The 22306-nt window shown below is 42.3% G+C and overlaps 1 protein-coding gene across 1 annotated transcript in view; it reads left to right on the forward strand.

The window, feature by feature from the left end:
• The window catches only part of OSBPL1A (oxysterol binding protein like 1A), a 239526-nt gene that overhangs the window by 15415 nt on the left and 201805 nt on the right, over window positions 1-22306 (forward strand). Inside the window, exons 2-4 of the mRNA XM_012506331.2 lie at window positions 10155-10277; window positions 18036-18121; window positions 19792-19866. Of these exons, the coding sequence (XP_012361785.2) occupies window positions 10157-10277; window positions 18036-18121; window positions 19792-19866 (282 nt within the window). The 5' untranslated portion in view covers window positions 10155-10156. The remainder of the gene's footprint in view (window positions 1-10154; window positions 10278-18035; window positions 18122-19791; window positions 19867-22306) is intronic.

The raw sequence follows: 22306 nt of genomic DNA on the forward strand, positions 1-22306 counted from the left end.
CACCATGTTGGCCAGGATCGTCTTGATCTCTTGACCTCATGATCTGCCTGTGTCGATCTCCCAAAGTGCTGGGATTACAGGCGTGAGCCAAGGCACCTGGCCCAATAGATTTATTTTTATCCTTTTCATATTTGTCGTACAGAACTTGAAAATTTTTTTAATCTTTTTTTTTTCCTGTAAGCCCAATATAGTAAGAACCTAAGGAAAATGTTATAAAAAACTTCTTGTATGTTTTGAAGATACTTCAAACATTTTTTGATTCATTCTTTAAAGGCATGAAAAGAATATTAAACCTTTTGTGTAATATGCCAGCAAGTCTAGACCATCACTCCTTGTTTAATGTACATGATTGAAAATATATTTAAAAATCCCCTGTGATAAATGCCTTATTAATTAGACATGAAGCTTTTTTGGTTTTATCTTTAATAACTTACATTTTCCAGTTATAAAATGCCTTTATATTGTAGGAAATTTGGAAAATACAACTAACCAAAGAAGACATTTAAAACTATTCATAATTTCACCACAAGGAGTAACCACTGTTGACATCCTGATATCTTTTCCCTCTGTTTCTCTGCCAATATTTAGCAAATATATAGAGAGCTTAATCTATGTAGGTACCGTCTGTCCTAACAATATATTGCAATTTCATAGTTTTATATATTATTTAAACATTTTTTTCTTTTTCTTTTATTTACTATTTTTTTTGAAAAAGGGTCTCACTCTTGCCCAGGCTAAAGTGCAGTGGTGTGATCTCAGCTCACTGCAGCCTCAGCTTCCTGAGCTCAGGTGATCCTCCCACCTCAGCCTCTTAGGTAGTGGAGACTACAGGCGCACACCACCATGCCTGGCTTAATTTTTGTATTTTTGTAGAGATGGGATTTTACCATGTTGCTCAGGCTGGTCTTGATCTCCTGGACTTGAGATCCACCCACCTTGGCCTCCCAAAGTGCTGAGCCATTGCCCCCAGCTTCTTCTATAATATATTTTTATTAAAAAAATTTTTTTGAGACAGGGTCTCTGTTACACAGGCTGGAGTGCAGTGGCACGATCTTGGCTCACTGCAGCCTCGACCTCTTGGGCTCAAGTGATCCTCCTACCTCAGCCTCCCCAATGGCTGGGACTACAGGCTCATGCCACCATGCCCAGCAAATTTTTTTTTTTTTTAGACGGAGTCTCACTCTGTTGCCCAGGCTAGAGTACAGTGGCACGATCTTGGCTCACTGCAAGCTTTGCCTCCTGGGTTCACGCCATTCTCCTGCCTCAGACTCCTGAGTAGCTGGGACTACAGGGGCCCGCCACCACACCCGGCTAAATTTTTTGTATTATTATTATTATTTTTATTATTATTATTATTATTATTATTTTAAGTAGAGACAGGGTTTCACCATGTTAGCCAGGATGGTCTCGAACTCCTGACCTAGTGATCCGCTTGCCTTGGCCTCCCAAAGTGCTGGGATTACAGGCGTGAGCCACCACGCCCAGCCTCATGCCTAGCTGATTTTTTGTATTTTTATAGATATAGGGTCTCACCATGTTGCCTGGCTGGGTCTTCTGTAATATTTTTAATGGTTTCGTAGTATTAGGCGAATGAGCTTTTATTGACGGATCTTTAATTTTTTGTTCTTTCTTTCTTTTTTTGAGATGGAGTCTCCCTCTGTTGCCCAGTCTGGAGTGCAGTGGCGTGATCTCTACTCACTGCAACCTCTGCCTCCCGGGTTCAAGCGATTCTCCTGCCTCAGCCTCCTGAGTAGCTGGCTTTAGAGGCGCCCACCACCACGCCTGCCTAGTTTTTGTATTTTTAGTAGAGATGGAGTTTTTTTGCCACGTTGGCCAGGCTGGTCTCGAACTCCTGACCTCAAATGATCTGCCCTCCTCGGCCTCCCAAAGTGCTGGGATTACAAGAGTGAGCAACTGTGTCTGGTCCTGATTTTTTTTCTTTATAAATAATGTTACAATGAATATAAATATTGCTAACATTTTAAAAAATATTAGATATTTTCACAGGTGAATGAATGCAGAGGGGATTAATATAAAAGCTGATTAGCAAACTGAAGAAAGGGCATTACAATCACTGTTAGATGAAGTTCCCCCAGAAATTTACTCTGAAAATAAGATTCTGAGTCATGACAGAGATTCTTTACTTGGCCAAACTTTAATCAGACTTCTGAACCTTCTGCTAGGTCCATCTACGCACTTCCTTGTAAAATCCCGTTTTAGCAAGAATCCTCCACCCTTGATATCTGATCAGGTTCCTCATCCTCCACCATCCTCCAGGTGGTGTCTGACCACCCTGGCTTGTCTTCAGCAACAACCCTGTTAGTTTGGTTTAGCCAGAATCCCCTTTGCCCCTGATGTTTCTTCTGAGTACTTTTCTACCCACTTGCCCTGACCGTGCTCCTAGGCTATAATCCCACTTGTCCTTGCTGTATTCAGAGTTGAGTTCGAGCTCTCTTCCCCACTGCAAGACTGTCTTGCAGTGGTCCTTGTAACTACCACGGGGGTCTTGAATAAAGTCTTCCTTATCATGCTTTAATGAGTATCACTGAATAATTTTTTCTTTAAACAGCCTGAGCCTGGGTTTGGCTTCCTGGAGAGTTTATAAGAGCTTTTTCTTTATTTTCTTTTTTTTTTTTTTGAGATGGAATTTCGCTCTTATTGCCCAGGCTGGAGTGAAGTGGCACAATCTCAGCTCACTGCAACCTCCGCCTCCTGGGTTCAAGTGATTCTCTTGTCTTGGCCTCCCAAGTAGCTGGGATTACAGGCATGTGCCACCACGCCTGGCTAATTTTTTTGCATTTAGCAGAGACGGGGTTTCACCATGTTGGTCAGGCTGGTCTCGAACTCCTGACCTCAGGTGATAGACCCGCCTCAGTCTCCCAAAGCGTTGGGATTACAGGCGTGAGCCACCGCCCCCAGCCTATAAGAGCTCTTTCAAAGGGAAGCCACTGAGCGAGGCCTTGTGCGAGCACTGGAAACAGGCTTTAGCCAGGCTGGTGGCTTGGTAGGGCTATAGTAGGGACCAGATGTGGGATCCTGGATCCAGGAATTTGTTGGGGGATTAGGCTGCTCTTCCCTTTCTGCCTCTGAGCTCACAGGTATTTCTGAGATGTGGGTGAAAGGAGAACACTTCTAAGGGATGGAATTAGGACCCTCAGCTGGACATGCAGCAGAACATCCTTAGCATGTGGGCCAGATAAACCAAATATGGATAACAGCTAGGCCAGGCCCACAGCTAGATATCAGGGGTTTCCCCTCACTCTGGGGATTCCTTTGCTAATTTTCTGTTTCTAATGTCTTTGCTAATGTCTTCCTCTTCCTTGGTTTTTTAATTTTGGTGAGCTACACCCCTGTTGGCTTCCTGAGAAGTGGTGTGTGGGAAATAAATTTACATACTGGTATATTTAAAAATGTCCTTATTCTACTCCTACTTTTAATTGGCTGGTTATAGAATTGGGGGTTGGAAATAATTTTCCTCCAGAACTTTTAGGTATTGCTTTGTTGTCTTTTGGATGCTTATGTTGTGATAGAGAAGTCAAAATCATTCTGATTCCTGCTCTTTTATTACCTGGTATCTTTTGTTACCAAAGTTCTAAAATTTCATGATGATGTGCATAGGTTCTCTTTTGGCTGTAGATCAAAAATCTTCCAGAATTGTTGGGCTCTCATTAGGCCTTTCAATGCTGTAAGACTCCCTTAAATTCTTTTTTTTTTTATTATTATACTTTAGGTTTTAGGGTACATGTGCACAATGTGCAGGTTTGTTACATATGTATCCATGTGCCATGTTGATTTCCCGCACCCATTAACTCGTCATTTAGCATTAGGTATATCTCCTAATGCTGTCCCTCCCCCCTCCCCCAACCCCACAACAGTCCCTGGAATGTGATGTTCCCCTTCCTGTGTCCAGGAGTTCTCATTGTTCAATTCCCACCTATGAGTGAGAACATGCGGTGTTTGGTTTTTTGTCCTTGTGATAGTTTACTGAGAATGATGTTTTCCAGTTTCATCCATGTGCCTAAAAAGGACACGAACTCATCATTTTCTATGGCTGCATAGTATTCCATGGTGTATATGTGCCACATTTTCTTAATCCAGTCTATCGTTGTTGGACATTTGGGTTGGTTCCAACTCTTTGCTATTGTGAATAGTGCTGCAATAAACATACGTGTGCATGTGTCTTTATAGCAGCATGATTTATAGTCCTTTGGGTATATACCCAGTAATGGGATGGCTGGGTCAAATGGTATTTCTAGTTCTAGATCCCTGAGGAATCGCCACACTGACTTCCACAATGGTTGACCTAGTTTACAGTCCCACCAACAGTGTAAAAGTGTTCCTATTTCTCCACATCCTCTCCAGCACCTGTTGTTTCCTGTTTTTTTAATGATGGCCATTCTAACTGGTGTGAGATGGTATCTCACTGTGGTTTTGATTTGCATTTCTCTGATGGCCAGTGATGATGAGCATTTCTTCATGTGTTTTTTGGCTGCATAAATGTCTTCTTTTGAGAAGTGTCTGTTCATGTCCTTTGCCCACCTTTTGATGGGGTTGTTTGTTTTTTTCTTGTAAATTTGTTTGAGTTCATTGTAGATTCTGGATATTAGCCCTTTGTCAGATGAGTAGGTTGCAAAAATTTTCTCCCATTCTGTAGGTTGCCTGTTCACTCTGATGGTAGTTTCTTTTGCTGTGCAGAAGCTCTTTAGTTTAATGAGATCCCATTTGTCAATTTTGGCTTTTGTTGCCATTGCTTTTGGTGTTTTAGACATGAAGTCCTTGCCCACGCCTATGTCCTGAATGGTATTGCCTAGGTTTTCTTGTAGGATTTTAATGGTTTTAGGTCTAACATTTAAGTCTTTAATCCATTTTGAATTAATTTTTGTATAAGGTGTAAGGAAGGGATCCAGTTTCAGCTTTCTACATATGGCTAGCCAGTTTTCCCAGCACCGTTTATTAAATAGGGAATCCTTTCCCCATTTCTTGTTTTTGTCAGGTTTGTCAAAGATCAGATAGTTGTAGATATGCAGCATCATTTCTGAGGGCTCTGTTCTGTTCCATTGATCTATATCTCTGTTGTGGTACCAGTACCATGCTGTTTTGGTTACTGTAGCCTTGTAGTATAGTTTGAAGTCAGGTAGCGTGATGCCTCCAGCTTTGTTCTTTTGGCTTAGGATTGACTTGGCGATGCAGGCTCTTTTTTGGTTCCATATGAACTTTAAAGTAGTTTTTTCCAATTCTGTGAAGAAAGTCATTGGTAGCTTGATGGGGATGGCATTGAATCTATAAATTACTTTGGGCAGTATGGCCATTTTCACGATATTGATTCTTCCAACCCATGAGCATGGAATGTTCTTCCATTTGTTTGTATCCTCTTTTATTTCATTGAGCAGTGGTTTGTAGTTCTCCTTGAAGAGGTCCTTCACATCCCTTGTAAGTTGGATTCCTAAGTATTTTATTCTCTTTGAAGCAATTGTGAATGGGAGTTCACTAATGATTTGGCTCTCTGTTTGTCTGTGATTGGTGTACAAGAATGCTTGTGATTTTTGTACATTGATTTTGTATCCTGAGACTTTGCTGAAGTTGCTAATCAGCTTAAGGAGATTTTGGGCTGAGACAATGGGGTTTTCTAGATATACAATCATGTCATCTGCAAACAGGGACAGTTTGACTTCCTCTTTTCCTAATTGAATACCCTTTATTTCCTTCTCCTGCCTGATTGCTCTGGCCAGAACTTCCAGCACTATGTTGAATAGGAGTGGTGAAAGAGGGCATCCCTGTCTTGTGCCAGTTTTCAGAGGGAATGCTTCCAGTTTTTGCCCATTCAGTATGATATTGGCTGTGGGTTTGTCGTATATAGCTCTTATTATTTTGAGATATGTCCCATCAATACCTAATTTATTGAGAGTTTTTAGCATGAAGGGTTGTTCATAAGTGAAGGAGAAATAAAATACTTTACAGACAAGCAAATGCTGAGTGATTTTGTCACCACCAGGCCTGCCCTAAAAGAGCTCCTGAAGGAAGCACTAAACATGGAAAGGAACAACCGGTACCAGCCACTGCAAAAACATGCCAAATTGTAAAGACCATCAAGGCTAGGAGGAAACTGCATCAACTAATGAGCAAAATAACCAACTAACATCATAATGACAGGATCAGATTCACACATAACAATATTAACGTTAAATGTAAATGGGCTAAATGCTCCAATTAAAAGACACAGACTGGCAAACTGGATAAGGAGTCAGGACCCATCAGTGTGCTGTATTCAGGAAACCCATCTCACCTGCAGAGACACACATAGACTCAAAATAAAGGGATGGAGGAAGATCTATCAAGCAAATGGAAAACAAAAAAAGGCAGGGGTTGCAATCCTAGTCTCTGATAAAATAGACTTTAAACCAACAAAGATCAAAAGAGACAAAGAAGGCCATTACATAATGGTAAAGGGATCAATTCAACAAGAAGAGCTAACTATCCTAAATATATATGCACCCAACACAGGAGCACCCAGATTCATAAAGCAAGTCCTGAGTGACCTACAAAGGGACTTAAACTCCCACACAATAATAATGGGAGATTTTAACACCCCACTGTCAACATTAGACAGATCATCGAGACAGAAAGTTAACAGGGATATCCAGGAATTGAACTCAGCTCTGCACAAAGTGGACCTAATAGACATCTACAGAACTCTCCACCCCAAATCAACAGAATATACATTTTTTTCAGCACCACACCACACCTATTCCAAAATTGACCACATAGTTGGAAGTAAAGCTCTCCTCAGCAAATGTAAAAGAACAGAAATTATAACAAACTGTCTCTCAGACCACAGTGCAATCAAACTAGAACTCAGGATTAAAAAACTCACTCAAAACCGCTCAACTACATGGAAACTGAACAACCTGCTCCTGAATGACTATTGGGTACATAATGAAATGAAGGCAGAAATAAAGATGTTCTTTGAAACCAACGAGAACAAAGACACAACATACCAGAATCTCTGGGACACATTCAAAACAGTGTGTAGAGGGAAATTTATAGCACTAAATGCCCACAAGAGAAAGCAGGAAAGATCCAAAATTGACACCCTAACATCACAATTAAAAGAACTAGAAAAGCAAGAGCAAACACATTCAAAAGCTAGCAGAAGGCTAGAAATAATGAAAATCAGAGCAGAACTGAAGGAAATAGAGACACAAAAAACCCTTCAAAAAATTAATGAATCCAGGAGCTGGTTTTTTGAGAAGATCAACAAAATTGATAGACCGCTAGCAAGACTAATGAAAAGAGAGAAGAATCAAATAGATGCAATAAAAAATGAAAAAGGGGATATCACCACCGATCCCACAGAAATACAATCTACCATCAGAGAATACTACAAACACCTCTATACAAATAAACTAGAAAATCTAGAAGAGATGGATAAATTCCTTGACAAATACACCCTCCCAAGACTAAATCAGGAAGAAGTTGAATCTCTGAATAGACCAATAACAGGTTCTGAAATTGTGGCAATAATCAATAGCTTACCAACCAAAAAGAGTCCAGGACCTGATGGATTCACAGCTGAATTCTACCAGAGGTACAAGGAGGAACTGGTACCATTCCTTCTGAAACTATTCCAATCGATAGAAAAAGAGGGAATCCTCCCTAACACATTTTATGAAGCCAGCATCATCCTGATACCAAAGCCAGGTAGAGACACAACCAAAAAATAGAATTTTAGACCAATATCCTTGATGAACATTGATGAAAAATCCTCAATAAAATACTGGCAAACCGAATCCAGCAGCACATCAAAAAGCTTATCCACCATGATCAAGTGGGCTTCATCCCTGGGATGCAAGGCTGGTTCAACATACGCAAATCAATAAATGTAATCCAGCATATAAACAGAACCAAAGACAAAAACCACATGATTATCTCAATAGATGCAGAAAAGGCCTTTGATAAAATTCAAATTCTTTTTTTTAAGATGGAGTCTGGCTCTGTTTCCCATGCTGGAGTGCAGTGGCGTGATCTCAGCTCACTGCAACCTCTGCCTCCTGGGTTCAAGCAATTCTCCTGCCTCAGCCTCCTGATATAGCTGGGACTACAGGCCTCCCCTACCACACCTGGCTAAATTTTTTTTTTATTTTTAGTAGAGATGAGGTTTCACCATATTAGGCTAGTCTCAAACTCTTGACTTCAAGTGATCCTACTGCCCCGGCCTGCCAAATAAATTCTTTAGTTTCTCTGTCTCTCTCTTTTCTTTTTTTAGAACTTCTGTTTCAATGTTCGACCTCCCAGACCAATTCTCTTAACATTCTTTTTTTTTTTGAGACCAAGTTTTACTCTGTCACCCAGGCTGGAGTGCAGTGGTGTGATCTCAGCTTACTGCAACCTCCACCTCCCAGGTTCAAGCAATTCTCCTGCCTCAGCCTCCCGAGTAGATGGAGTTACAAGTGTGCACCACCAGACCCAGCTAATTTTTGTGTTTTTTGTAGAGTTGGGGTTTCACCATGTTGTCCAGGCTGCTCTTGAACTCCTGGGCTCAAGTGGTCCACCCGCCTCGGCCTCTCAAAGTGCTGGAATTACAGGCATGAGCCACTGTGCCTGGCCGACATTCATCTTTTATCTCCCATTTTCTTAACAGTTTTATTTTCTAGGAGATATTCTTAACTTATTTTCCAACTCTTTTATTGAAGTTTTAATTTTTGCTATTTTTATTTCCAAAATTCTTTTTCTCAAGCTTTATTTTTTTTTAAATAGCATCTTGCTTTTGTTACAGAACAGAATGTCGTTTATTATCTAAGGATATTTGTTATTATTTTTTAACATTTTCTTTGATACCTTGTTTTCTCTAGGTTGCTTTTCTTCCTGTTTGGTTTTGGTCTTTGTCTTTCATGTTTAAGAGTGGGGAGCTAGAAAGTTGATTGAAAACAGAGAGTGGGTGGGCCCTGTTGACTGCTAACTTCACTATAAGGTTTGCCTGGCTTGGCCACTTGCTGGGAGCTCCTGGTGTCTCTCTTGTACTTTAGGGAATATAACTAGCTAAGTCTCATAGAAGGTAAAGCCTGGCTTGCCAGCATAAGAAATGCTGATTAGGGGAAGAGGGCTGGAGACAAGCTGTTTGGTCTGCTCTGTTTTGAAACCATGCCTTCAAAACCCATCCAGTCACCAGCCTATACAGCCCGTCTCTTTTAGCCTCACTGGAAGATGCATTTAACCAGTCCCCTGTTGATGAGGTGGAGTGGTTTCTAACTTTTCCACTATTACAAATAATGTAATCTTTATGAGCATGGTTTCAAAATAATCTTGTGTAAGATGACAGCAAAAGTGAGGGGAAAAATAAACATTGAAATAAAAAAAATCTTGTGTAAATGTTTTTGCAAGATAGATTTCTAGAAATAGAGTTGCCCAAAGTAAATGGTATATATGAATTTTGAAGTTTATTTGATATTGCCAAATTGCTGATCTCCACCTGTTGTATGAAAGGTTGTATGCATTTATATTCATTTTAGCAGTCTACAGGAGTGCTATTTCCTGCCCATGCCAGCATTGTTTCTTGTCTTTTTTTATTTTTGCTAATTCAATGGGCAAGAAAAATATCACTTGTGTTTGAATGATTTTTATTTGATTATTAGTAAGAATGACATACTTCTGGGAATTGCTATTTGTAATATTTGCTCATTTTGACAGGGCATTTATCTTTAATGAGTTTCTATTCAGAATGATTTTTTGCGCAGTTTTGAATGTGTTAGTTTACATGTTGGTCTTACACTATTCCTATATGAATGGTCATACTTTGACTTTATGTCTAATTTTTAATGTAATAACTATTTGCATAATACTATGTATTTGACAGAATGCTTTCACATACATAATCTTACAACAAACAGCTTATGGGGTTGGTTGTATTTTGCAGATGAGGAAACTAAGGCCTTAAGAAGTTAAGAGACTTGCCCAAGTGTCTCATATACTGCCTTAATAATAATAGGAAGGGCAAGGGGTCTCAGGCTCAAGTTCTCACCCTGCAACGGATTTATTCAGTTGTGTCCGTCTTATCAGCTGCAAAAGGAGGATTCTTCCCCCTTTCTATATTAGCAGGTGATATCTAAAAGCTAATTATGTTTTTAGATAATAGCAATGTTATTGTTTTCTTAATCTAGAAATGAGCACAGAAGCAGAGCAACAGCTTCTCCATCATGCCAGAAATGGCAATGCTGAAGAAGTAAGACAACTGTTGGAGACCATGGCGAGGAATGAAGTGATTGCTGACATTAATTGCAAAGGTAAACTTTGAATGAATTTTGTAGCTTTCTGTTATGAGTCTGCACTACCCTTAGCATTTATTTAATGCTAACGTTTCTGATCTATCATGTAATTAATCTCTATCTCTCATGCTAGGAAGAACCCCACATATTGGAGGAAATGTCTCTCCTAGCCCCCCCTAGGTCAGAGAAAGTGAGGTCCATTCTTAAAATTGTTATGGATCCCAAATATTACAAGCCACAAGGGTGACCCTAGCCCACAGAATATATTCTATGATAATTTTTTTCTTCTTGAAGACATTGCAGTTGACCCAGCAGGTTTGAGTGTTTACTGTGTGCCCTGGAGATAATGATGAAGAGGCAGTCGGGATCCTTGCCCTCATTGAGCTTAGTGTAGTAGATTAATAGATCAGACTAGTCTGCATTACAAAATACGCACCAGGATGTAGAAGTGCAGGTATCATGGGAGAGGTGTGGAACTGGAACTTAAAGGATTAGCTTCTTGGAGGAAACCATTCTAAGGTGAAATGTGAAAGAGTGGGAGTTAACCAGGTGATGATAGAGAAGAAAAAATGGTTCAAGGAAGAAGAAACAACATAGTAGCCAAGTCATAATATGCCTTGTGTAGCAAAGGGGCCAGTACATCACAACCTTGCATCAAATGTGCAGAGAAATAAAATGTGTTCTCTAAAATGGCTCTGGTATTGTAATAAACCTCTTCATGTTCTGGGAGGTGTGGGGAGAGTAAACGTTAGTCTTTGGGTACTTCTGTCTTTTTGTGTGTGTGGTGTGTGTGTGTGTGTGTGTGTGTGTGTGTGTGTGTGTGTGTGTGTGTGTTTTGAGACAGGGTTTTGTTCTGTTGCCCAGGCTGGAGTGCAGTGGCATGCTCACAGCTCATGGCAGCCTTAGACTTATGGGCTCAAGCCTTTGTCAGACATCAGCCTCCAGAGTAGTTGGGACTACAAACACATGCCACCACGCCTGGCTAATTTTTGTATTTTTTGTGGAAATGGGATCTTGCTGTGTTCCCCAGGCTGGTCTTGCACTCCTGGTCTCAAGCGATCCTCCCATCTCGGCCTCTCAAAGTGTTGGGATTACAGGTGTGACCCACTGCATCTAGCCATACTTTTTTTAGTAGCCCTTTCGATAAAGTCTTGATCTCCCTTCTCCTGTATTTCCTCTAACTTGGTATTTGAGTGTAGAGGCGAGACTTGCTGTGTGTTCGTGCGGTGGAGAGGCACAGTTTCCTCGAATCTGTGACTTGGCTTTGGTTCCTCAGCCACCCTTGTCGTCCTGGTGCTCCTTAAGCATTGGAAGCTGACGTGAAACTCAGGTAGAAAGTCAAACTCAGGTCTCTCAGTGTGTTGTGTGGCATAGGTAAGGCTCCTTGGCTGTATCAGGAGACTCTCATGTTGGCTTGTGTTACCTCTGTCACATCTTCATCTGACACCTGGCCTAGGCTTGCTGGTTCAATGCAGACACACTCCTGTTCCCCTCTTGGGAGAGTGGCATGTGGGAGCTAGTGACATGGGGGAACCTACAGCAGCTCTGGTTAGCCAAAATGTATCCTTCCCTCAGGACACCTTACAGAGTCTGCTTTGATGTGGCACCTGGCAGGGAAGTGCTAAGATGGGCGACCTAGAGGGGGTCTTTTCCTGCATCCCGGAAGCAGCTTGCCTGTTCACTGTGTCTCCTCAATGTATCCCACTTTCCGAGTTTAAGATCCAGAGCCACGTGTCTCAGCTTTTGTCTTTTTTTCTTCCATAGTTCCTCAGTCCCAGAAAGGGCTGGCTTCAGATGGATATTTTATTCTTTTTGCTACTTCCTGCTCCTGTACCATGGTAGCAAACCTCATAACCTCACCCTCAGTGGGGAAGAAATAGCATCTTTGCAATAGGGAAGAAACTGTGATCTGAGGATCTGGGTTGTCTAGAAACTGAGTTGGTAAAAGGAATTTTAAAATGTCTTTGTTATGGAGAATGATCTGAGGAAACAAATATTTAAAAAATAAAAAATGTATAAAATTTCCCCCTATTCTTCAGCAAAGACTGGCTCTTTATCTTTACCTCAGGATTCTATTTTGAATGCCAAAACATTTGATCATCCTCAGTGACCCTTTTCTGTCTGCCCTTCCCACCTCCACCCACGGTTGCCTCAGGCTAATTAGGAGAAAGTCATTACTTGGAAATGTAAAGCTGAGAAATATGTTAATTTTTTTTTTCAATTTTCACCTCATTATACCTGTCAGTCAGACTTTATCTTAAGGGCAGTTTGAAGGGTTGATGCAGAAGGTGACATAGTCAGATGATATGCAGTTCTTAAGGGAGTGGGGAGGGGTGGGCAAGACCAGGCATGAATAGTGTTTCCATGTAGGGGGTTCCTTCCTGGCATTTCTTGGTTTTCTTTCCTTTCTTTCTTGTTTTTCCAAATCATGACAAATTGGGAAAATGGTATAAATTTCTATAATTCTCCTGCAAGAATTAAAGGTTAACAGTCAACATACAGATGTTACTGTTTGGAAGGAATTCACTGATGTCAAGTTGAAAGTGAGGGAAAGAAGGGCTGATGTGAGTGGAAAGTGAAGGTTAGCGTTTTTAGGGTCTAGGAGAGGATAGAATTCGTTTTAATTGTAGCTGGTGTTGTGTTACAAGTATGTGTTCATGGTCTTGTCTGTTGCTAGTGTGAGTCACTCTTGCAAATAAACATTAATATGTATATGCATAATATACTTTTTGTAAATTCTGTGAGTGATGTTCCAAGAAATAATAAATTTTGGAAGCAACCTAAGTACTTACATTGGCAGTCTCAACACACAATTCTATGTAGTGCTGTCACTTTACTAGGAGGTCCAAATGTGAAGTTATTCGAATATTCCCCAGTTATACCTGCTGGTGTTTTAGTGTTTTAATATTATGTATAGCGTACTGTTCTTTGTAAATACTCCAAAGCTTGACATTTCTTATTCATTGAACACATCCTTTTAGATATCTGTAGGTAGGTAAAGAGTATAAAACCTGTTTGAAGTATTTTAAGAGTAAATGTAGGATCTTGGAAATTTTTTTCTTTTTTTTTGAGACACAGTCTTGCTCTGTTGCCGAGGTTGGAGTGCAGAGCACGATCTTGGCTCACTGCAACCTCCACCTCTTGGGTTCAAGCGATTCTTGTGCCTCGGCCTCCCAACTAGCTGGGATTACAGGCGCCCACCACCACACCAGGCTAATTTTTGTATTTTTAGTAGAGACAGGGTTTCACCATGTTGGCCAGGCTGGTCTCCAACTCTTGACTTCAAGTGATCTGCCTGCTTTGGCCTCCCAAGGTGCTGGGATTACAGGTGTGAGCTGCAGTGCCTGGCTGGATCTTGGAAATTTTGATTTCTTGATCCAGAATCCTATTTGGAAGTACTATATGTGAGGACACCAGGTCAGAAGCTGTCATAGGAAGTGAGAGGAGACAGTGTGGTTTGGATGGGGGCAGACGCAGTGGCAATGGAGAAAACTGGATGTAATGAATATTTAGGAGTTGGAGTCAGTTGAGTTAATTGAATGTGGGGTAAAAAGGAGAAAGCAGGAAGGTGCTGCTGCTATTGAGTGAGGAGGGGAATGAGGGGCCATCCATTGTGAACACACATGTGGGAGGGGCCCGGTGGTTCCTGTGAGTGTGTGTACGGAGGACGACAGGTGAGTTCAGCTTTGTGCTTTCTGAGCGTGAGGAACCCTTGCCCAGCCCAATGGAGATGTCTAGTGGACACTTTGGAGATGGAAATAATGGATTTTGAAATCAACAGCACAGAAACAATGGAAGCAGTGGAAGAGGACCATGAAATACTTCCTTTTTTTCTTTTTCTTTCTTTTTTTTTTTTTTTATTTTTGCGACAGTGTCTTGCTCTGTCACTCAGGCTGGAGTGCAGTGGTGTGATCATGGCTTACTGCAGCCTTGAACTCCCAGGCTCAAGTGATCCTCCCACCTCAGCCTCTGGAGTAGCTGGGATTGCAGGTGTGCGCCACCATGCCTGGCTGACTTTTGTATTTTTTGTAGAAATAGGGTTTCACTACATTGCCCAGGCTTGTCTTGAACTCCTGACCTCAAGCAGTCTATCCGCCTTGGCCTCCCAAAGTGCTGGGATTACAGGTGTGAGCCACCATGCCTGGCTGAAGTACCATTTTTGAAGTTACCAGTAATGGACTAGTCGGGGAAAATAAATTTTCCAAAGGATATGGAAAAGTAGTGCCAGAGAAATGAGAGGACCCACAGGGTACAGGGCTGTGGCAGCCAGGGAAGAATGTGGCCGTGCTGTCCTGTGATGCAGTGATGTTGGAAACCTGCCCCTGGGACCCAGTGACAGCATTTCTTGATAAAAATTGAGGACAGTGTTCATGACCTGGTGGGAGATGAGCTTCATCTGCAATGGGTGGGGGTTGACAGGAAGGAATGTTAGGTAGAAAGAGCCAGTGAAGGGTAGAATGGGGAGAGTGAGGGGCACAGTAGCTGCCAGGGAGCACGGAGCAGGGAGGGTTTCATTTGTGTTTCCTCGTTAGATGGGAGAGACCAGGGTTCTTACTCCTTCCCATCAGCAACTAAAGGGGGAGAGGTTGAAGACAGGCAAAAAAGGAGGGCGTGAGAAGCAGGAAGGGATGGGCTCCAGGATCCAGGGAGAACGGTTAGTCTTAGACCTCAGGAGGAAAGTTTAGCAGAGTGCCTGTAGATATAGGTGGGATGGTTGATTTGGTGCTGGAAGTCCAGGGAATTCTATGAAAGCTTCTGTTTTCTCTGTGAAGCTGAAATATGTCATTTGCTAAGGTAGAGTTGTCTGGGTAAAAGGCTTGAGGGGACTAGTGAAGGACTGAATTACTTTTTGTTGAAATATATGAGAGATGCTTGGACAGGGCCTTATAGAAGCACCTTCAGCTAGTGTGAGATCCTGAGTTTATGGTGTGTAAATCCACAGGGCTCTGTTGTTTTTCTTCACCGTTGGTTAGCGACCTGGGTGTTGTTATGGAGAAACTGGGCTCGTGTACTTATCAGGCTTTGGAGTTTTTTTAGGCTACTGTGACAGATATTATAGTGACACCAGGATTTTCAGGATATGATAAAGAAATGCTGAAGTGAGGGATTAAAGAATAGACACTGAATTTAGTGAAGGAAGTGAAGATGGAGGGTATTTACATATACATGAAAGTGATTAGGCCTGGTGCAGTGGCTCACCCCTGTAATCCCAGCACTTCGGGAGGCTGAGGTTAAAGGATCGCTTGAGCTCAGAAGTTTGAGACCAGCCTGGGCAACATGGCAAAACCCTATCCCTACAAAAGAATCCAAATATTAGCCAGGTGTGGTGGCACATGCCTGTGGTCCCAGCTACTCGGGAGGCTGAGGTGGGAGAGTTGCTTGAGCCCAGGAGGTAAAGGCTGCAGTGAGCTGTGATTGTGCCACTGCCCTATAGCCTGGGTGACAGAGGGATACCCTTTCTTGAAAAAAGAAAATGATTAGAGCTGGGGGCTGGATAAGTTGAAAAGAAAGTCTGGGGGACAGCTGTGTGGACAGGCTGGAAAGTTGGGAGTGCTTGGGAAAGTGACTTTCTGTGTTCTGAGTCCAGGGGTGATGATGGCGCCCAGGCTGTGGCTCTGGCAGTGGGTCCCTGACCTTAAACAGAGGCACAGTTTGTGAGAAATGAGGGAAGCTGAGAAACTGAGAGACCAGGGTGCTGAATAGGCAGTTGACCCCCTGAGGATGGTGGCAGGATTTGCAATGGGGTGAAAGAATATGCTGCCCAAAGTTATTTGGTGAGGGGCAGGTCACTGGGAGGCTGGCAGATGGCAGCAGAGAAGGCATGCACAAGAGCTTTGGCTTAATGACAGAAGCCTCAAAGGAGGAGCTGTGATGTGAGTGGAGAAGTCATCAACCAAAGGCAGTAGTGGGTTTTTTGTTGTTGTTTTGAGATAGTGTCTTGCTTTGTCTTGCAGGCTGGAATGCAGTGGCGCAGTCGCGGATCATTGCAGCCTTGACCTCTTGGGCTCTGGTGGTCCTCCGCCTTAGCCTCTGGAGTAGCTGAGACTGCAGGTGTGCACCACCAGGCCTGCTGATTTTTTAATTCTCTGTAGAGATGGGGTTTCTCTATGTTGCCCAGTCTGGTCTTGAACTCCTGGGCTCAAGCAGTCTGCCATCCTTGGCCTCCTAAAATGCTAGCATTACAGGCATGAGCCACCATGGCCCAGCCAGCAGTGGGAGTTTTGATGTGGAGGTTCACACGACTTCTGTTCAGTGAGGTACAGGGGGGATGGGGGACCCCACCTGAGGAATGAAGGGGAGATCCTTATCAGGATGAGCTAGGTTTCACTAAGAACAGAAAGCAAAAGATAGGTTCAGTGAAAGAGACTGAGGCTCTGGGATTTACTGACTGTGTAATTAGGGGTTCCACAGGACACACACTTGAGAGGAAACAGATGTAGGAGTAAATGGCAAACAATCCCAGGGACACTGCTGGCAGCTGCAGTCCCTTGGAGGGTTGTTAGAGGCCTGTTGTGGGTGTGCTGAGGTTGTTGGCTGAGGTTTCTGTGGGTTCAGATCCTGGAATCGAGGAGCTGAGGGCAGTGTGTCATGTAAGTGAGGTACTGCAGTCTACAGTAGCTATGAAACCATCACTCCTTCCCTGCAGTGGTCCCTGGAATAACATGTTCTTGGGCTGTAACAGCCCCATCAGGGCAGGTGACTTTGGGATTTGATAGGGCTGTGTTCACTACAGTCTGATTGGGAATTTTGGGAAGCTTTTGGGCTATCTCAGCTCTAAATAGTGCCCTGAATATCTTTTTTGCTAAATTGAATTTGTAGTTTTAGTTTTTGCAACATTCAGTTGTTTATGCCTTTCCTCAGCTCTGCTGCTAGGATCTGACACTTCATTGCCTTTAGCTTCGGTCCTCTCTTTCACCTTGGCAACCCAATATCCTCATTAACTGAGACTTTATCTGAAGTCAAAGACTCCACTTTCAGGCACTAGCTGTAGAGTTCACAGCTTTCCAAATCGTGTTAGTCCATTTTAACACTGCTATAAAGAACTACCTGAGACTGGGTAATTTATGAAGAAAAGAGACTTAATTGACTCACAGTTACTCAGGCTTACCAGGAAGCTTGACAGGGAGGCCTCAGGAAACTTTTCAACCACACACTTTCAGAGAGTTCCTGAGAACTCACTCACTGTCACGAGAATAGCAAAGGGGAAATCTGCCCCTATGATCCAATCACCTCCCACCAGGCCCCTATTCCAATTCAACATGAGATATGGGTGGGGACAAATCCAAACCATATCACAGGTGCTGCAGGAAATATCCTTTACTGACTCTTGATGTGGTACAGGTGTACAGAGAGTTGCTGTGCACTGCCTTCAGCTCCTCCTTCCACCCTCCTGATACAGGTTTTCAAAGAGAGTTGCTTGTCCTGAACTATGTCAAGAAAACCCCTCTTGACCTGAAGATGGCAAGATGATTAAAGATTCGGAGCCCTAGAGTCAAGAAGCTGCTAGAGATCATCTAGCTCGAATGTAACCCCTGTCCTGTCTCCCTCTATCCTTTTAGAGGTGAGGACATCGAGTCAGAAGGTGGCACCAGATCTGCACCTTGTGAGTTCTCATCCTTTACACCCATTACACTTCTTGGTCACATATCTTGCCTCTCACTCATCAGCAATGCATTGCAAAGGAGAGTATTGAGGTAGCTTGTTATGGAGAAGTTAATTTTGTTGTAAAATTACCTAAATATAACCTAAAAATACCTTATATTTTTCCATTTTTAGGAAGAAGTAAGTCTAACTTGGGCTGGACACCTCTACATCTGGCATGCTATTTTGGACACAGACAAGTGGTCCAGGATCTGTTGAAGGTCTATTTATGACTTTAATTTTTAATGACTACAGTAAATATTATTGTTATGGAAATCTTAAGATGAAAGTCTTAGAAAAGCCTTCTGAGCCATAGTGACTTATTTAAAGCAATATTTCATCATTTAAGACACTTAATTCTTCTTTATTAAATAAATACATGAATTAGGTTAGCCTGATTAATTAAAATTATGTGTTTAATCATTAAATTTTTTATTACTAGCTTTTAAAAATTATAAAAGTGGGCATATTGAAGATTTTATTTTCAGTTTTATGAGTGTGACAGTTGAAAAAATAACCAAAGTACACCCTAAATAATTAAAAAGTAATCTCAATACACAAATAAAAATTAAAAGAAAAAAACAATGTCACAATCTCTTAGCACTGTATTTAAAGAGAATTGAGAGCTCATATTTCTTAATTCTATGATGAATAACTTCTCACATTCTGATAGTTCTGAAATTTGGTTGCATCTTACAGTTCATCTGTACATTTAAATAATGTTATCTTTTTTCCTGAAAACTTATTAAATTGATAATGGAGGAAATGTGGTATTTCATTCAGAGATCATTCTCCTTTTTTCAATATGACTGCTTCTAAGTAGAGTGAAGGTATATGGATTTTTTTTTTTTTTTTTTAATCGAGACAGGGCCTCACTTTGTCACCCAGGCTGGAGTGCAGTGGCATAATCTCGGCTCACTGCAGCCTTGACCTCCCAGGTTCAAGTGATCCTCCTGCCTCAGTCCCCCAAATACTGGAGCTATAGGCACATGCCTCCACACCTGGTTAATGTTTTTGTATTTTTTTTTTTTTTTTGAGACGGAGTCTTGCTCTGTCGCCCAGGCTGGAGTGCAGTGGCACGATCTCGGCTCACTTCAAGCTCCACGTCCCGGGTTCACGCCATTCTTCTGCCTCAGCCTCCCGCGTAGCTGGGACTACAAGCGTCCGCCATCACGCCCGGCTAATTTTTTTGTATTTTTAGTAGAGAAGGGTTTCACCATGTTAGTCAGGATGGTCTCGATCCCCTGACCTTGTGATCCGCCCACCTCGGCCTCCCAAAGTGCTGGGATTACAGGCTTGAGCCACCGCGCCCGACCATGTTTTTGTATTTTTTGTGGAGACAGACTTTCACCATGTTGCCCAGGCTGCTCTCAAACTCCTGAGCACAAGCAATCCGCCCACATCAGCCTCCCAAAGTGCTAGGATTACAGTTGTGAGCCACTGCGCCTGGCCAATGGTGTATAGATTTTTAGTGAAAAGTACCTTTTTACTTTTTATTCTTCTACCTATCAGGTAGATTTTTACCTTTCAGGAAACCTATATAGACACTACTATATGCATGTGTGTATACACACACACATATATACATATACATACATACATACATATATGTGTGTATATATATATATGAGATGGAGTCTCGCTAGATTGCCAGACTGGCCTTGAACTCCTGGGCTCAGGTGATTTTCCTGCCTCAGCCTCCCAAGTAGCTGGGGCTATAGGCTCACACCACCGTGCTGACTTTTTATTTTTACTGTAAATTTAATTTATTGTTAGTAGTGATACCTAAACAATATTAACAATTTTAACTTTTTAAGGCTTTAATATATTTTGAAGGAATGATTTTCACCATTGTATATTTCTTGATATTTAAAGTGGTCATGTTTACTAGGCTGGTGCAGAAGTGAATGTGTTGAATGACATGGGAGACACGCCGCTTCATCGAGCTGCCTTTACAGGACGAAAGGTGAAAATCATTCTATGTTCAATGTTTGTAAGTGAGGTATTTGGAAGAGTAGTTACCATTGTTTTCTCTGTTATAGTCATCTGACCAGCAACCGAAGAAAGCCACACAAAAAAATGTATACACCAGCACTTTGGGTCAAAAGGCCACAAGATCTTTGAGTCAGACAGTGAGGTCCAGTACTAAGGTCGTGGAGACCCCCATTCTGTAGCATCCCTATGAGGAGATCATTCCGTTTCTGCTTGTGTACTCCAGCAATGGGGAACTCCTGATTATTCTTTTTTTAAAAAAATAGCTTTATTGAGGTATAACTTACATTGCATAAACTTCACCTGTGATATTGTGAAATATATATTTGGTCTTTGACCTTGTACAATAAAGATGTACAAAAAGATGCCTGGCAACCCCTAGGTGGCTTCAGGGTGGGGGCTGGTCACCAGAAAGACCAGGCAGGACTAGGGGGTTGGGACTTTCAGCCCAACTTTGCAACCTCCAGGGAGAGTAGAGGGGCTGAAGGGGAAGCTGCTCGCTAATGGCCAGTGGTTTCATCAATCATGCCTATTTAATGGAACCTCCATAAAAACCCGAAAGGACAGGGTTCTAGGAGCTCCTGGGTAGCTGAACACGTGGAGGTTCTTGAACGATCGCGCCCCAGGGAGGGCATGGGTGCTCTGTGCCCTTCCTCCATGCCTTGCCCTGTGCATCTCTTCATCTGTATCCTTTGTAATATCCTTTATAATAAACCGGTAAACGTGTTTTCCTGAGTTCTGTGGGCTGCTCTAGCAAATTAATGGAACCCAAACAGGGAGTCGTGGGAACCCTAACTTAAAGACCATCAATCAGAAGTTCTGGAGGTCCGGACCTGCAGCTGGTGTCTGAGGGGTGGGGAGAAGTGCTGGGACTGAGCCCTCACCTGTGGGATTGATGTATCTCTGGGTAGATAGTGTCGGAATTGAATTGAAGGACACATAGTTGGTGTTTGCTGCAGAACTAATTGCTTGCTTGGTGGTAGGGAGAACTGTCCCCAACCACATTTGGTCACAGAAGTCTTCAATATTACTTGCTGTGGTGGGAGAGCAGAGGAAAAGCATAATTTGATCACATATTGTAAGTGTGCATTTTAGTGATTTTTATAGATTTACACAGTTGTGCAACATCATCAAAATCCAGTTTTAGAACATTTCTGTCACCCCAGAAGTTTCCTCATGCCTGTTTATATTCATCCCCTTCCCCTTTCCCATGCCCCAGGGTACCACTGAATTGTTTCCTTTCTCTAGATATTAGGTATTTGCCTTTCCTAAACTTTTTTTTTTTTTTTTTTTGAGACTGAGTCTTGTTCTGTCGCCCAGGTTGGAGTGCAGTGGTGTGATCTTGGTTCACTGCAACTTCTGTCTCCCGGGTTCAAGCGATTCTCCTGCCTCAGCCTCCCAAGTAGCTGGGATTACAGGCACCTGCCACCATGCCCAGCTAATTTTGGATTTTTAGTTGAGATGGGGTTTCACCATATTGGCCAGGCTGGTCTCGAACTCCTGACCTCAGATGATCCACCCACCTTGGCCTCCTAAAATGCTAGGATTACAAGCGTGAGCCACCACACTTGGCCTAAACATTTCTTGTAAATAGTATCATACAAACTTTTGTGTCTGGCTTCTTTAATTTAGCATAATGTTGTTCAGGTTCATCCATGCTGTAGCATGTATCAGTAGTTTGGTCTTTTTTACGGCTGAATATTCCACTGTGTGGATACACCACCTTTTGTTATCTGTTCAAGTTTTATTGAAAAGACTATCTTTTTGCATTGTATTGCCAGATACCTTTATTGGAAATTAATTGACCATAATTTAAATGTTTCTGGATTTTTTTTTTTTTTTTTGAGACAGGGTCTCGCTCTTTCACCCAGGCTGCAGGGCAGTGGCACAGTCTCGGCTCACTGCAGCCTCCGCCTCCCAGGCTCAGGTGATCTTCCCATCTCAGCCACCTGAGAAGCTGGGACTACAGGTGTGTGCCACCATACCTGGCTAATTTGTTGTATTTTTAGTAGAGATGGGGTTTCTTCATGTTGCCCAGGCTGGTCTCAAACTCCTGGGCCACCCACCTTGGCCTCTCAGAGTGTTGGGATTACAGGCATGAGCCACCACTCCTGGCCTGAAGGTTTCAACATAGAGATCTTGCAGTCCTTTTCTTAAATGTATTAACCAGCCTGGCTTTAATCTGTGGAATCTGGAGTGAGTCTGGCCAGCTAATACCTCTGCTGAGTTAAAAAAAAAAAAAAAAATAAAATAAAATAAATAAATAAATAAATAAAATTTGTTTGTTTGTTTTAGAGAAAAGTCTCACTCACTATATTGCCTAAGCTGGACTTGAACTCCTGAGCTGAAGTGATCTTCCTACCTCAGCCTCTTGAGTAGCTGGGACTGTAGGCATGCACAACTGTGCCTGGCTT

Source organism: Nomascus leucogenys, chromosome 4 (genome assembly GCF_006542625.1).
Source record: "Nomascus leucogenys isolate Asia chromosome 4, Asia_NLE_v1, whole genome shotgun sequence".
In the NCBI taxonomy this organism is placed as follows: Eukaryota; Metazoa; Chordata; class Mammalia; order Primates; family Hylobatidae; genus Nomascus; species Nomascus leucogenys.